This window comes from Pieris napi, chromosome 1, assembly GCF_905475465.1.
Source record: "Pieris napi chromosome 1, ilPieNapi1.2, whole genome shotgun sequence".
NCBI classification, from domain to species: domain Eukaryota; kingdom Metazoa; phylum Arthropoda; class Insecta; order Lepidoptera; family Pieridae; genus Pieris; species Pieris napi.
This window is the reverse complement of record NC_062234.1, coordinates 2,183,277-2,195,605: the sequence shown is the minus strand read 5'-3', so window position 1 is coordinate 2,195,605 and position 12,329 is coordinate 2,183,277. Positions and strand designations below refer to the sequence as shown.

Genomic DNA, 12,329 nt, shown 5'->3' with positions numbered 1-12,329 from the left:
GATTAAGAAAAATAAATCTTTTACTAGAAATAATTTAAATGTCGTCTGTGACTATGCCACTTCTTACTTTTAATTGAGTATATTTGATCTTACTTAATAACAACATAATTGGTGATATATTCTTATTGATAAGCCTTATAAAACGAAAATATATAACCAATAATTAACATTTAGGTTTTCACCATTCGCCCACTTTAGTTTAAATTGTCACAAGTGTCACCCCCAAGACCATAGACACTACATTATGATTTTTATGTATCTAAACCGTTATAACGATATTACTATGCTGTCTTTTTTTACCACAGCGTCAATACAATTTGATAGAAAGAGACAAAACCGTACTTTAGTTAAATGAAATTAGGCTGATTTAGTTTTTATAAAGGCTTAGGGTCTAGGGTATAGGGCATTTAAATAAAAATGATAAGCCTTTTAACCAGAAATAATTACTGAAGATTCCAACGATTGCAATGATATGTTTTTTTAAGTTTTATTATTTTTAAGTTTAGTAATTTCTTATATATTTCCAGCATCATAATTCTACGGTCTTGCCGGTGCACCTTGCTTATATTATATAGAATTCTACTATGTACTTATCTTAAATTATTTTACAACCAAAAAAGCTTCCATATTCATGTAAGAAATTTATATATTTTTTTTAAATGTATAGAATTTATCTTTGTCATAAGATATTTTAGATGGAACTCTTTTTCGGTTTCGGAAGCATATTAAGACCCCTCCTCAATCGAGTGACTTCTATTTACTGGAGACATGAGAGAATGATTGAGAAAACCACTAAGACTTACAATGTATTTAGGTCTCAAAACATTTCTTTAAAAATGCATATGTCGTAGCCAACTAGCAAAATTAGCCGTTTAATTAACAGCTTAGCCTTTTAACTAAACGGCGCCGTTTAACTAACGGCCTGAAAGATATTCCGCCGTAGCATTTGTTACAACATTTAATAAACTGGGTGGCTAATGCTTAGAGGCCATTCGTACAATACAGTTATTATCTGGCAGAAATAAAAAAGATAAACATATGATATAAGAAATATTTCTTTTAAAATTAAATAGCTTAAGCCATTATTATTAACCCTACACTCTTCCATTATACTTGTTGTTTTTCATGAAAATTTAGAAAACACCATCAAAGATGTGATTTTTCGACGCCATATTGACAGTTTGAAGAGTTTCGTTTCGAGTTTGAGAGTGGCAGAAAGTGGAATTAAATTTAAATTAACAGTCAACAGGCTAGGCAAGTAATGAAACGTAATCGATCCAAGCCATTTGCCTAGCTGTTTAATCAACTGGCCGAACATCTTTCAGGCCGCTAGTTAAACAGCGCCGTTTAGTTAAACGGCTAAGCTGTTAATTGAAAGGCTAATTAAGCTAGTTGGCTGCGACACATACATTAACTTCATGGATACAACATTGCATGCTATAAATCCGACAGTTCAAATGACCTTCTCTTCATGGCTTCAGTACATTGGAATGTTTGTGTGAAGTGAAAATGCATTACACACAAAACCAATAGAAATCACTCATCAACGTCTTAAACTAATTTTACATCATCAAAAGCAGTCAGAAGATCGCTAGTATTCTGAATTACATCCGTGTCTGGCCAAAAGTCATTCGATGCGAGGGATACGTTTGGATCAAGAAGCATTTCGTTTTGCATGGAGAATCCAGGGCTGACTTGCATTTTATTTGATAGGTACGGGTCGTAGCCTTGTAGTGCACCAGTCGGGGACACCATTCTACCGGGACTGTAGGTGTAGCTACTAGCAGGAGATAACGACTGAGGAGTGGACTGAACTTTCATGGGACTGCCAAGGGGGCTGTAATTCGGACTGCACGGCAAAGAATACTGGCCTACATTAAGACTCAACGGAGACAGAACACTTTGAGTTGAGCGTATAATTGGGGCATTTGCGCCCTGTTTATTCGCTTGTATTATATTTATGACAGGAATCGGGATATTTCTGTTCGGGACGGGTAATTGTGGATTTAGGACAAGACGATAATTCGTTGAAATCTTCTCCTGCCTCGCCCGTTCCATATCCTGTAACGTAAAATAATATATTAGTCAACGATATTGGTTTTTCTAAACGTTTATTGCGTAAAACGGTGCACAAGGGATTTAAGGATAACAATGAGGAAAGAGTATTAGCTTTGTTTAATATACACGAAAATACATAACAAATATTGTTATTTTGTTTTGAATGTTTCAAGCGCGTTCGACAATATTGGGCGTGGTATTTGTGTTAATAAACAGTACATATAGATTTCTTCTTAATCTACATACATCCCTAAGCATTAATTATATCAATTTCTTAACATCTGGAAGAAAGATCTGATACTGATCATCATAGTACATCATGTACTAACATTTCTCATACAAAACTTTTACTACTGTCACTTACAAAGTAAGTGTCTTCAAAGTTCAATAGGGTTCAAGAGACAAGAGCTTTCGTGTCCATTTAATATTATTGCGGTCTTGTACCAATTTGTGCCCATCCCATCAGTCCCATGATACGTAGACCCTACCCATTGTAAATCTACATCCTCTAAATCACATGACATTTTTCTTATCATGTGATTGGTTTCTTCCGTTTTATTTATAACAATGGTGTATTGTGGAACGATTTGATCAGTCTAAACAATTTAATATGAACAATTTATCCAAGAAAATATAATGTATATTATAGATAAGTGTGAATTAGAAAAGTCGAGAATATAAATTGAATATTTTTATAAATTACTATATATATACATAGTATTTTGTACAAATCCCGAGAGACTATTAACTTAATTCTCTAGTTATTTAAAAGCCAACAACAAACTTTTGACGTTTATTTAAACCAATATATCAGTGCTAACGTAAAGAAGAGACTTTAAACTAATTATAAAAAGTAAATCAGTTAAAACATTTTAACTAAAGACTCTAAACTGAGTTTAGGCTATAAAAATATTCATTAACTCATACTATTATAACGATTTCTATTTTGTATCTAACAAATGAACTCGAAAACCACTGGACAGACTTCAAAAATGAATCATTAGAATTCTATATTGTTCTTGAGTTTGAATTTTGTAATTAAAAAATGTGGTTTTTCCTGGCGGCTATAAAAAAGTTTTAAGCGTACCTAAGTAATTAATTAAATTTAGAATGTTTAGTTTATTAGAAAGATGCAATTTAATTAATCATCGAAACCATTATATTTAATAAAATTTTAGTAATCAGCTTTCCGCTATTCATTGACTATCCAGAAACGATATTATTTATCGATTGGCAATTTTTTATATCACTTAGTTTGCTCAGAATGCCTTCATATCAAGAATCCTGTGATTATAAATGTGATTAGTCACAATCAAGAGTACAATCATTTATTGAAATCTAACTTTTATTAGATATTGAATCGCTATCGATTGAACTACCAATTAATGTTAATAAAGCTATATTGTTTCTTTATTGCGTCGCCTTAAGATAGTTATTACGTGAACGATTAGATTTGATAATAAATTGTAGAAGTTTTATTAATGCGTTTGCGTTATATTATTTTTATAAAACGGAGCATACGAGCATTATGCATCTGAGCTTGAGCGATGAGCAAACTCAAAATATCTTTATTCATATAGTTAAACAAGTACACTTATTAACATTAAAAAGAAGTTAAATTAATTGTAAATTTACATTTACTACCAGTTCGCAAGTCAATGGCGTAGAGCGGGCAAGAAGAACTGGCAAAAAACTTTCCGCCACTCTTTTTAATCGCAATATTTGAGTAAAAAGGTTTATTGATTAATTTACGTTTAACAATGAATTTATTTGCTGATAATTCTCTAATTTCGCTTGGGAGTTTGTTGTAAAAACGAATACAATTTCCATATAATGAGTGGTTTATCTTCTGGAGCCTGGTTGGTCGTACACTCAAATTAGTTCTATTTCGCGTATTATACTGGTGAAAGTCACCATTTGTTTTAAAATCATTTCCAGAAGGTTCGCAAGTGCGAAAGTTTTTAAATTCTTTATAATATATCTTTCGAGTTAATTTATTCACTCCGTCGTGCAATACGTTAACAATGAATAAATTTAAAATAAACACTAATGTATGTGACGGTAACACATTGTTATTATATAAAAATGGCATCTAATATTTTTAAATAGCTTAAGTATTTGTTACATTTTAATACAACGTTTAGTCGCTTGATATCTGAAATGCAACAATATCCTTTGACTTTCAAACGACAAACAAAAATACACCACTTGCCAAACCACTGTTGCCACAGCTAAAATTAGTTTATTAAAAAATCCGAGTGCGAATTTACGATTGTTTATTTAAAAATACTTTGGATCAAATACTTTATTTATTCGAAATGATATCACTAAAACGTTAATATTTCCCTGGCTTCATAACATATACGTACACGTAATTATGACAAAATAATATCAACAATATTGTCCCAAATCTCACGATAATAATGGTAGTTATAGAATAGAATACTATAGAATACTAGCTGCCCTCTATAACTTTGTTTCTCCTTAATGTGATTTTACTTAGCCTACCTTTTTAGCACATACCAACATGGAACATTTTGATATGCTACCCCAGAGACTGTTCGGTTTTCCGGAATGAAAACTTTTTGGGTTTTTCTGTGAATTCTCTATATAAACCTCACAGTTCAAGTTTTTAATTAACAAATAAAAATAGGGGTTGATCGTAGAGGGGTGAAAATTTAGAGTTGTATGTATTTTGTGTTCTGTATCATAAACAAATAAAAACAATAAATGTTATCTAAATAAAAATTTAGGGGTGGACCACCCTTATCATTTAGGGGTTTGAAATATAGATAGTAGCCGATTCTCAGACTTACTGAATATGCATAAAACATTTCATAGGTATCGGTCGAGCCGTTTCGGAAGAGTATAGGAACGAGCATTATGACACGAGAATTTTAATCTCCATTTGTAAAGCTATCAACAAAAATGTCTGATTCTTTAATCTTGGTTCTCAACCACTCACCAATGCGAAATGACACCGAGGGCCGGGTCAAAACGGTCAGGATGGACCCATAAACTTAGGCGGGTATAAAACACCCAGATCATGACTAAAAAGTTATATGAGATGTTATATTTCTGTTTTTTCATAGTACAAATACAAATATACTGTCACCACCGCAAATCTAATCTATCTAATTTTGAATATGTTTAAATATAGTTCACTAAGTATTTCGATTATTCTATCCATTGCTGAATTATTCATATAATAAATCTACGACAACTCTCCACGATAATAATGTGTTCTATTTTCACAGTAGGGGCCATTTTTATACTTATAAATGATAAGGTTTTAATACGAAACCTTACGTTCAGAGTAAACTATGACTTTGGAATGTTTTACAATATGTTTTTGACATACATGTCGTACCACAAGTGAGCGTATTTTAAGGCAGATTTTGCCGCGCACCACTACCATGTGAAACCAGCTGCCCACTGAAGTATTTCCGAACCAATTCGATTTAGGGTCCTTCAAGAAAAGAGCGTACCAATTCTTGAAACGCCGGCAACGCACTTGCGAGCCTTTTGGCAATATGTGTTCATCGGCGGTGATATCACTTAACATCAGGGAAGCCTAATGCCCGTTTGCCTGCTATGACATAAAAAAAGAAAGAACTTAAAAAAATATTGGCGCTACAACCATTTCTAGACCCCAGAGTCGTTACTTTATCATTTTTGTTAATAGACAAGTATGCAATCATAAGTTTTCGGTAAACCGTGTCGGTTTTCTTACGTTTTCCTTTCCTATGTCATAATATTTGATAAATATATTTTAGTATTGAAAAGTGTGTATTAACTGGAGTTAAAATATTGTATTTCATAATATCATTTATTACAATTGTGCAAAAAATGGATAAATGAATGGTAATTATTATTATTAATAATTAAAATCTTTTTATAATCAAAGGTTGTTTCTTTCAGTGTTAATATCAAGTCTAAGCAATATTCAAATACAATGGCATGACGCAAATGCGTCGCCGACCTAGGGGTTCTACCAAGAAGAGTTATTAAAAAAGAGCTTGACTAAATGCATCTCAAGAACAACTGTTTCGAAGTGAAAAATAGTTTTTTTCTATTTATCGAGAAATACTATGTATGGCCAACTTAGTTGAATAGTTTAATTCATAATTATCGGTCTGGGTCTTTTAGTGTTTTAAAATAAATATCATATCGTAAATATATATCATAACTAGCTGACCGGGCAAACGTCGTTATGTATATCATTTATGATAAAAAAATAGGGGTTGATCGTAGAGGGGTGAAAGTTAGGGGTTGTATGTATTTTTTAATGCTGTATCATAAAAAATAAAGAATAATTTTTTAATCTAGAATTTAAAAAAAAATTAGGGGTGGATTACCCTTAACATTAAGGGGGATGAAAAATAGATGTTGTCCGATTCTGAGACATACCCAATATGTACACAAAATTTCATGAGAATCGGTCGAGCCATTTCGGAGGAGTTTAACGACAAACACCGCGACACGAGAATTTTATATATTAGATATATTGCTGTGTTAATTAAAAAGTAGATTTCCGTTAGGCTAAGATGTTGTATGCTTTTTCTTTTGTCAATTAAAATGTAATGTAAAGGCTTAATCTTCATATATGGGAGTAGTCTATGATACGAAGCGAAAGAGATAGGAAAGTCTGTGGTCTATGCCTATCTCTTTCTAGAATCAAGATCAAAGGCACCGCACTGTACCGAATGCAGATAAATTTACTCCAGTTCTAATCAATGAAAACATTCATAACTTAACAACTTTATCGCCATATATATATAGCCACTATGTAACACATTTAGTTCGAGAAAGATCTAAAGCTAATACTCTTATATGCTCGGGTTCTACCAGTAAATTTACTACTAAAATTGACAGCTACATGCTTCCACCACAACCCTTAAATTCGAGGCAATTATTGTCTGAAATCGTATTATTTTTACAGAGAAGCCCTGCTGTCATGTCTTGTGGTGTGGTAAAACCTGAGCGTTAGGAAATAGGGACAGGGTAAAATAAAATGTGCACCATTTCAGCTAAAAACTGTCGAAATATTTTCATTTTATTATGTATTACCATTTCGTTGAAAATAACACTTAGACTATAAAAGGTAGAGATAAATCTATGAATGTTTATTTAAAAATACTTCCTAGAAGCACTATGAAAATTGTGGCGTCGAAACGAATATGTTGCAATAACGTGCTACAGTTGGCGCCTCACTTAAAACCAATTATATTGTGTCGCGTTTTGTTCTGACAGCCATGAAGTTAGGCGCAAACTGTATACGTTAATAAAACCTATTGTTTAAGAGGTCCCTAGATTTGTTCTAAATTGTACTTGTTTATCATTTGGCAGTGACAATAATATACTAACAAATCTTGTTCACGTACTAAAACCTAGTATAAACTCTGAATAGACAACGTCTGTTGCACTATAGACTCAATAGACTCGATAAAACAACCTTAATCTTACCCAGCTAAAATAAATAACGAGCAACGGTCAACTAAACCTACAACGAATCGTTATAAGAAACATAAAACGTGCGTGTACGCACGGTAACTTAATAAATCTATAAACAGCTCAATTTTCCTCATAACCACAAAGATATGCGCGCGTTAACATTACAATACTAAATTTGCATTATTTCGCATGGTTAGCCACAGGGGCAGAGATTACAAGCCAGAAATTAACTTAGCTAAATAGCCCTAAGGAAGTCCCATTTTATTCCACTCCATTGCCTCTATGCACTGCACTGTTTCAGATTGTAACATAGATCGTGTCTAAACCATAATATCACAATTTATGACGGCACCGGATTTAAATAATTCGTATTCCTGATTTTGCAAGAGGCAACCCTTAAACACTGGACGCACATTATCACAGTTTTTTTATAGAGACGCGTGCATCTCATGCTTTCGCCTTTTGGCGAGGTCGACACTGAACCATACATATGTATCCAGCGTCAACATCACAGCCGCTCACCAGGAGGTTCATGAGGACACTTGATGATGATTGTGAGGTGGGCACGGGGGCGGGAGAGGGGCTGCGCTTCACACGCTTCGCGCAGGGCTCCTCCTCTTGTTTAAGAACCCTCTTTACACCCGTGTCCCATGAGGATATACTCTTATTTGGTATTAGACCTAAAACACATGGATAATTAAAGATATGAACGATAACAAACAAACATATGGACGAAAGAAGTATAGTCAACCTGGATCTGAATAAATATTTGTGATGAGATCTTGTGGAGGTGGTCCAGTAGGGGGAGCGGCCAGCAAACGCTGTAACGCTGGTGCAGACGTCTGTGGCTCTGATGGCTGGGGTCTTGCCTGCCTGACATTGTCTGGTAAAGCACCCCACATGACTGCCGGTTCCAGAATAGGTAAGTCATCATTGATCGGAATGAATGGAGAGTTGCCATCGTCAATATCATTATCCGACCTTGCGCTGTCATACGCATCTAACGATAATTCCGTTAATAACGAGGACTGTTCACCGGTTGATTCATGTTCCTTAAAAGTGACCAAACAACTTTAAATATCAAGTAACTTAAAATATTATTACTTTAAATTCAAATTTATCCCTTTTTTACCTGACGTTCAGGAGATGACAGCAAAGAGTCTGCTATCAAAGAATCTACGGGCGATCCATTTGCTAGGTCATCGCCAAGTAGACTACAATAATTGTCGTTCAATATAAACTCGTCAAACATATCAAAAGGACTGTTTTCCAAAGGAATACAAGTGTCACCAGCCGTGGGAGCCAAATGTGTCAGATCCTCGGGCTCGTCTTTTAGCACTGCAATAAATAAATTACGTAAGTGTTTAATAATAAATAGATCACGTATACGGATGAAGCAAAGCAAGCAATTGTACCTAAGCTGTCGCGTTTCAAGTTCCACTCACTTGTAAATCCCTCGTTTTGGGAGAACGTGAGATAGCCTTTGTTCATTTCTTTCTCTCTTGGTGCGAATATGAGCTCTGTGACAGGTATTGGTCGCTCCTCCTCGGGGAGTATTGCAGCCACAATGGCGCCGTTAGCCGGTTCAGATACACAGCTAGGCGCAGTAGCTATTCTAGTTGCGATTGGAGTCACAACTGGTTTTAGATCCGCATGCTGCACTTGGTGTGCAGCGAATACTTCATCTTTGCACTCGATACCGCTGAGAAAAAAGCAGAACATATAGATGACGAAAAGAAACACAATATAATCTGGTCTATCGGCTTTGGCTTTACTAAGTATGCAAAAACCGTGTCAATTTAATTGACGGTAATATGTATGCATGATAAATGATAATAGAAGCGCGCGATAATAGTCTATTGTTAATTAGTTTCACATACATAGAAACAGTAGGTAGGTGAGAATAGTATATACACAAGTATAGTAAAAACGAACACGTTAAAAACGCAGACAAGTAATCAGTCAACAGTATTCAAGGACAACGATCAAACTGCCTGATAGCGATTGCATGTAATAAAGTAAAAACTAAAGATTAAAATAAAATTTTGATATTAATTTATAAATACCTAAATTCCACCATTCATGCGTCTGGATTTTTACAATACCTCGATTTCAATGAAGTAAAAACCCTTCCCGACAATTATTACGATAAAATTCTGAGATTTTTATAGGCACAACAGGCGTTGGCGGCGGAACAACAGAGAATAGAACACAGCGGAATTGTGAACTAATACGCTTGATAGTTATCAGTGTTAACATAATTGTTGGATTAATTAATAAATGTCAAGTGGTGAGATAACCCAAGAAGCTAAGGGAGTATATTCAACGTTTACGTCAGTGATTTGAATAAGAATTTATCTATCAATAGCCGCGCAATAATATGTTATTGACGCCTTCAGTTCAAGTTTTCATTAACCTCATAAATTAATATGTAAATTTCCGCTTGCATAGTATTCATAATGTATGAGATCTACATAGTAACATCATCAATACCTTTATCGAATTTGTCGGCGAGTAATTACGAATCAAGCAAGCATCAAGCATTTCGCCGATCCTCTTAATGTTCATATCATGAGGGGGTGTGTTACGTCGTTGCATTTACGCTTTTCCGAAAGTGAATTTATTAGAAGGAGAGGGTAGGATATTGGGGTAATAGGTTTGAACGAGACGCAATGATCATAGTAAGTACGACCTTGCCTGCTTGCTCCCCCTGCCGAAGCCAAACATCCCAAGTTTCCTTCGGGCGGCCATTCACCAGAAAGCTAGTGAAACCGAATGCGCGCGCAGTAACAACACGAGGTATCGATTGCCGGTAGGAGATTTAAGAACAAAATACCGTTAAAGTACACAATCCCGAATTTACTCACAACTTAGGGCTTTCTTCGTTCCTGTGAGTAAAATTTTGTAAGCAAAACAAATTGAAATAGATGTCATTGATATTTTTTCGCCTATGTTCAGATTGAGCAGATGTTACTTCGACCTTGGCCGTGATAGCGCTGAGCGGGAATTCAACAATAATAATTACATCTCCACGGTCGAGGACACAGCCGCGAAATCTCTAGTTTGTTATGATTTAGAAAGTGAAAAAGTTATCATTAAACAAAGATCGAAAATTACGCCCAGTTTACTAAGAAAACAAATTTTATATTTTTATACTAAAGCATAAACAATTTAAAACTTATAAATTCCGTATATACGCACATAATTTCAGCATCACTAGACTTATGTCTAGTAATAATCATGATTATCGCAATAAATATTTACGCTAAAAATGTTTGATCCCGATAAGATTTGCAATCAAGGACAATTTCAATTATAAAAGCAGACGAGTTTAAACTAAAATTCAATATTGATAAGAAAGTAGTGGAAAAGTTTCACTACACAATGTATATTAATTACAAGTGAGACATTAAGCATCAGTGAGAAAATGGCGCTGAGACCGGCGCGGGAGTCAAGGCCGAGCTGGTGGCGCGTTATGTAACAATTGAAGGCGGCGGGGGACGCTAGAACTAATTTTAGATGATCTCACAAAACGCAACTGAAGATGCGGCCGCAATTCTCGGCATTCAACCACCGATGCGATTCGCTAATTTATTGCATGAAAAACAACATTCTACACAAGCTATTAAACGTAAATAATTCTACCTACACAACTAAACACGACACGAGAATAATGCAAATGTAGCTATTGTTTTACCGATGCACAAACGAAATGTGATATTACAAGTACGTATTATTGGTATCCACTAATTAATAATTTATATCCAACTGTACAAAAGAGATTAGGTAACAAACACGCGATGCCAAGTGCCAACACAACACCGTCATTTCACTTTTCACAATCACTGACGCGCAAAAACACTTCTTACCATTTTGGTTAACTGAATATCAAAGTTTGCAAGGAGTTTGAGATCGTTCTCACACAGCTGATCGAGTTTGGAGTTCGCCGGTTTTAGGTTGTACGCACAGGTACGCTTTGTATGAAGTCCGTGGCGCGAATGATATGGGAGCTGCGATTGGCGGCGACGACGGCGCACTGTGAGTTGTGACGCGACCAAACTAAATACACGGCGAGGCGAGGCGCTGATAAATATTCAATGGTTACCGCTTCGTTCATTCGCCAGCCACGCTATGAGATAACAGAGTTCGCGTTCCGCCGGTATCACGGACAGGTTGAATCGACATCAGTAACCCATCAAGTGATTGTCACTCTAGTGGGACATATGCGAGGACTAACAACCATTAAACAGATAAATAATAATAAGTTAATGATAGTATTATCGCTGTAACCAAAACTGTTTCCATCAGCCTCCATTTGTTATGATTCTTTATACGTTAAATAACATCTAATAATTTCTCATAAATCACACAGAATAGTAAATATGAATAATTGTAGTAATAAAATGGAAAATAATCAAAAAAACGTTAGCAATACATGACTGATGTTAAATAATAATTCTCATAGCAACTAAGAAGTTTTAAATAAATAGCTATTACATCGATAGTGTCGTCATCAGTCAATTAATATTGTAATTATGAGTAGGTGCGTTATGAAGACTTCATTTTAAGGTTTATTTAGTAGGTCAAAATAAAACGAATTATCATCTGAATATGTACAGCAACTATTCATAATAGAACGGACACAATTCTGAGTCTGTATCCTCCAATACCGTCTTTATAATTTGTGCGACTGGACTAAAAATAAATACTTAATTCAGTTACACAAATGTATCAAAGATTACAACTGATGTCTCATTTCTAAAGTTACACTTATTTTCATACAGCCGATCACGTTTCAATTTCCTTCTATGTGGTCC

The 12,329-nt window shown here is 34.8% G+C and overlaps 1 protein-coding gene across 5 annotated transcripts in view; it reads right to left on the bottom strand.

The window, feature by feature from the left end:
• Nucleotides 1-815: 815 nt before the first annotated feature.
• Nucleotides 816-12,329, bottom strand: part of LOC125053762 (hypoxia-inducible factor 1-alpha) — an 85,517-nt gene continuing 74,003 nt past the window's right edge. For 3 of the 5 annotated variants that reach the window (XM_047655333.1, XM_047655307.1, XM_047655324.1), the window contains exons 8-12: nt 8,928-9,214; nt 8,645-8,850; nt 8,264-8,564; nt 8,035-8,192; nt 816-2,061 (exon numbers count right to left, since the gene is read on the bottom strand). In XM_047655333.1, coding sequence (XP_047511289.1) covers nt 1,552-2,061; nt 8,035-8,192; nt 8,264-8,564; nt 8,645-8,850; nt 8,928-9,214 — 1,462 coding nt within the window. In that variant the 3' untranslated portion in view covers nt 816-1,551. Of the gene's footprint in view, nt 2,062-7,082; nt 8,193-8,263; nt 8,565-8,644; nt 8,851-8,927; nt 9,215-12,329 lie in introns of those variants that run through there. The other 2 variants (XM_047655315.1, XM_047655343.1) reach the window with 2 other exon arrangements.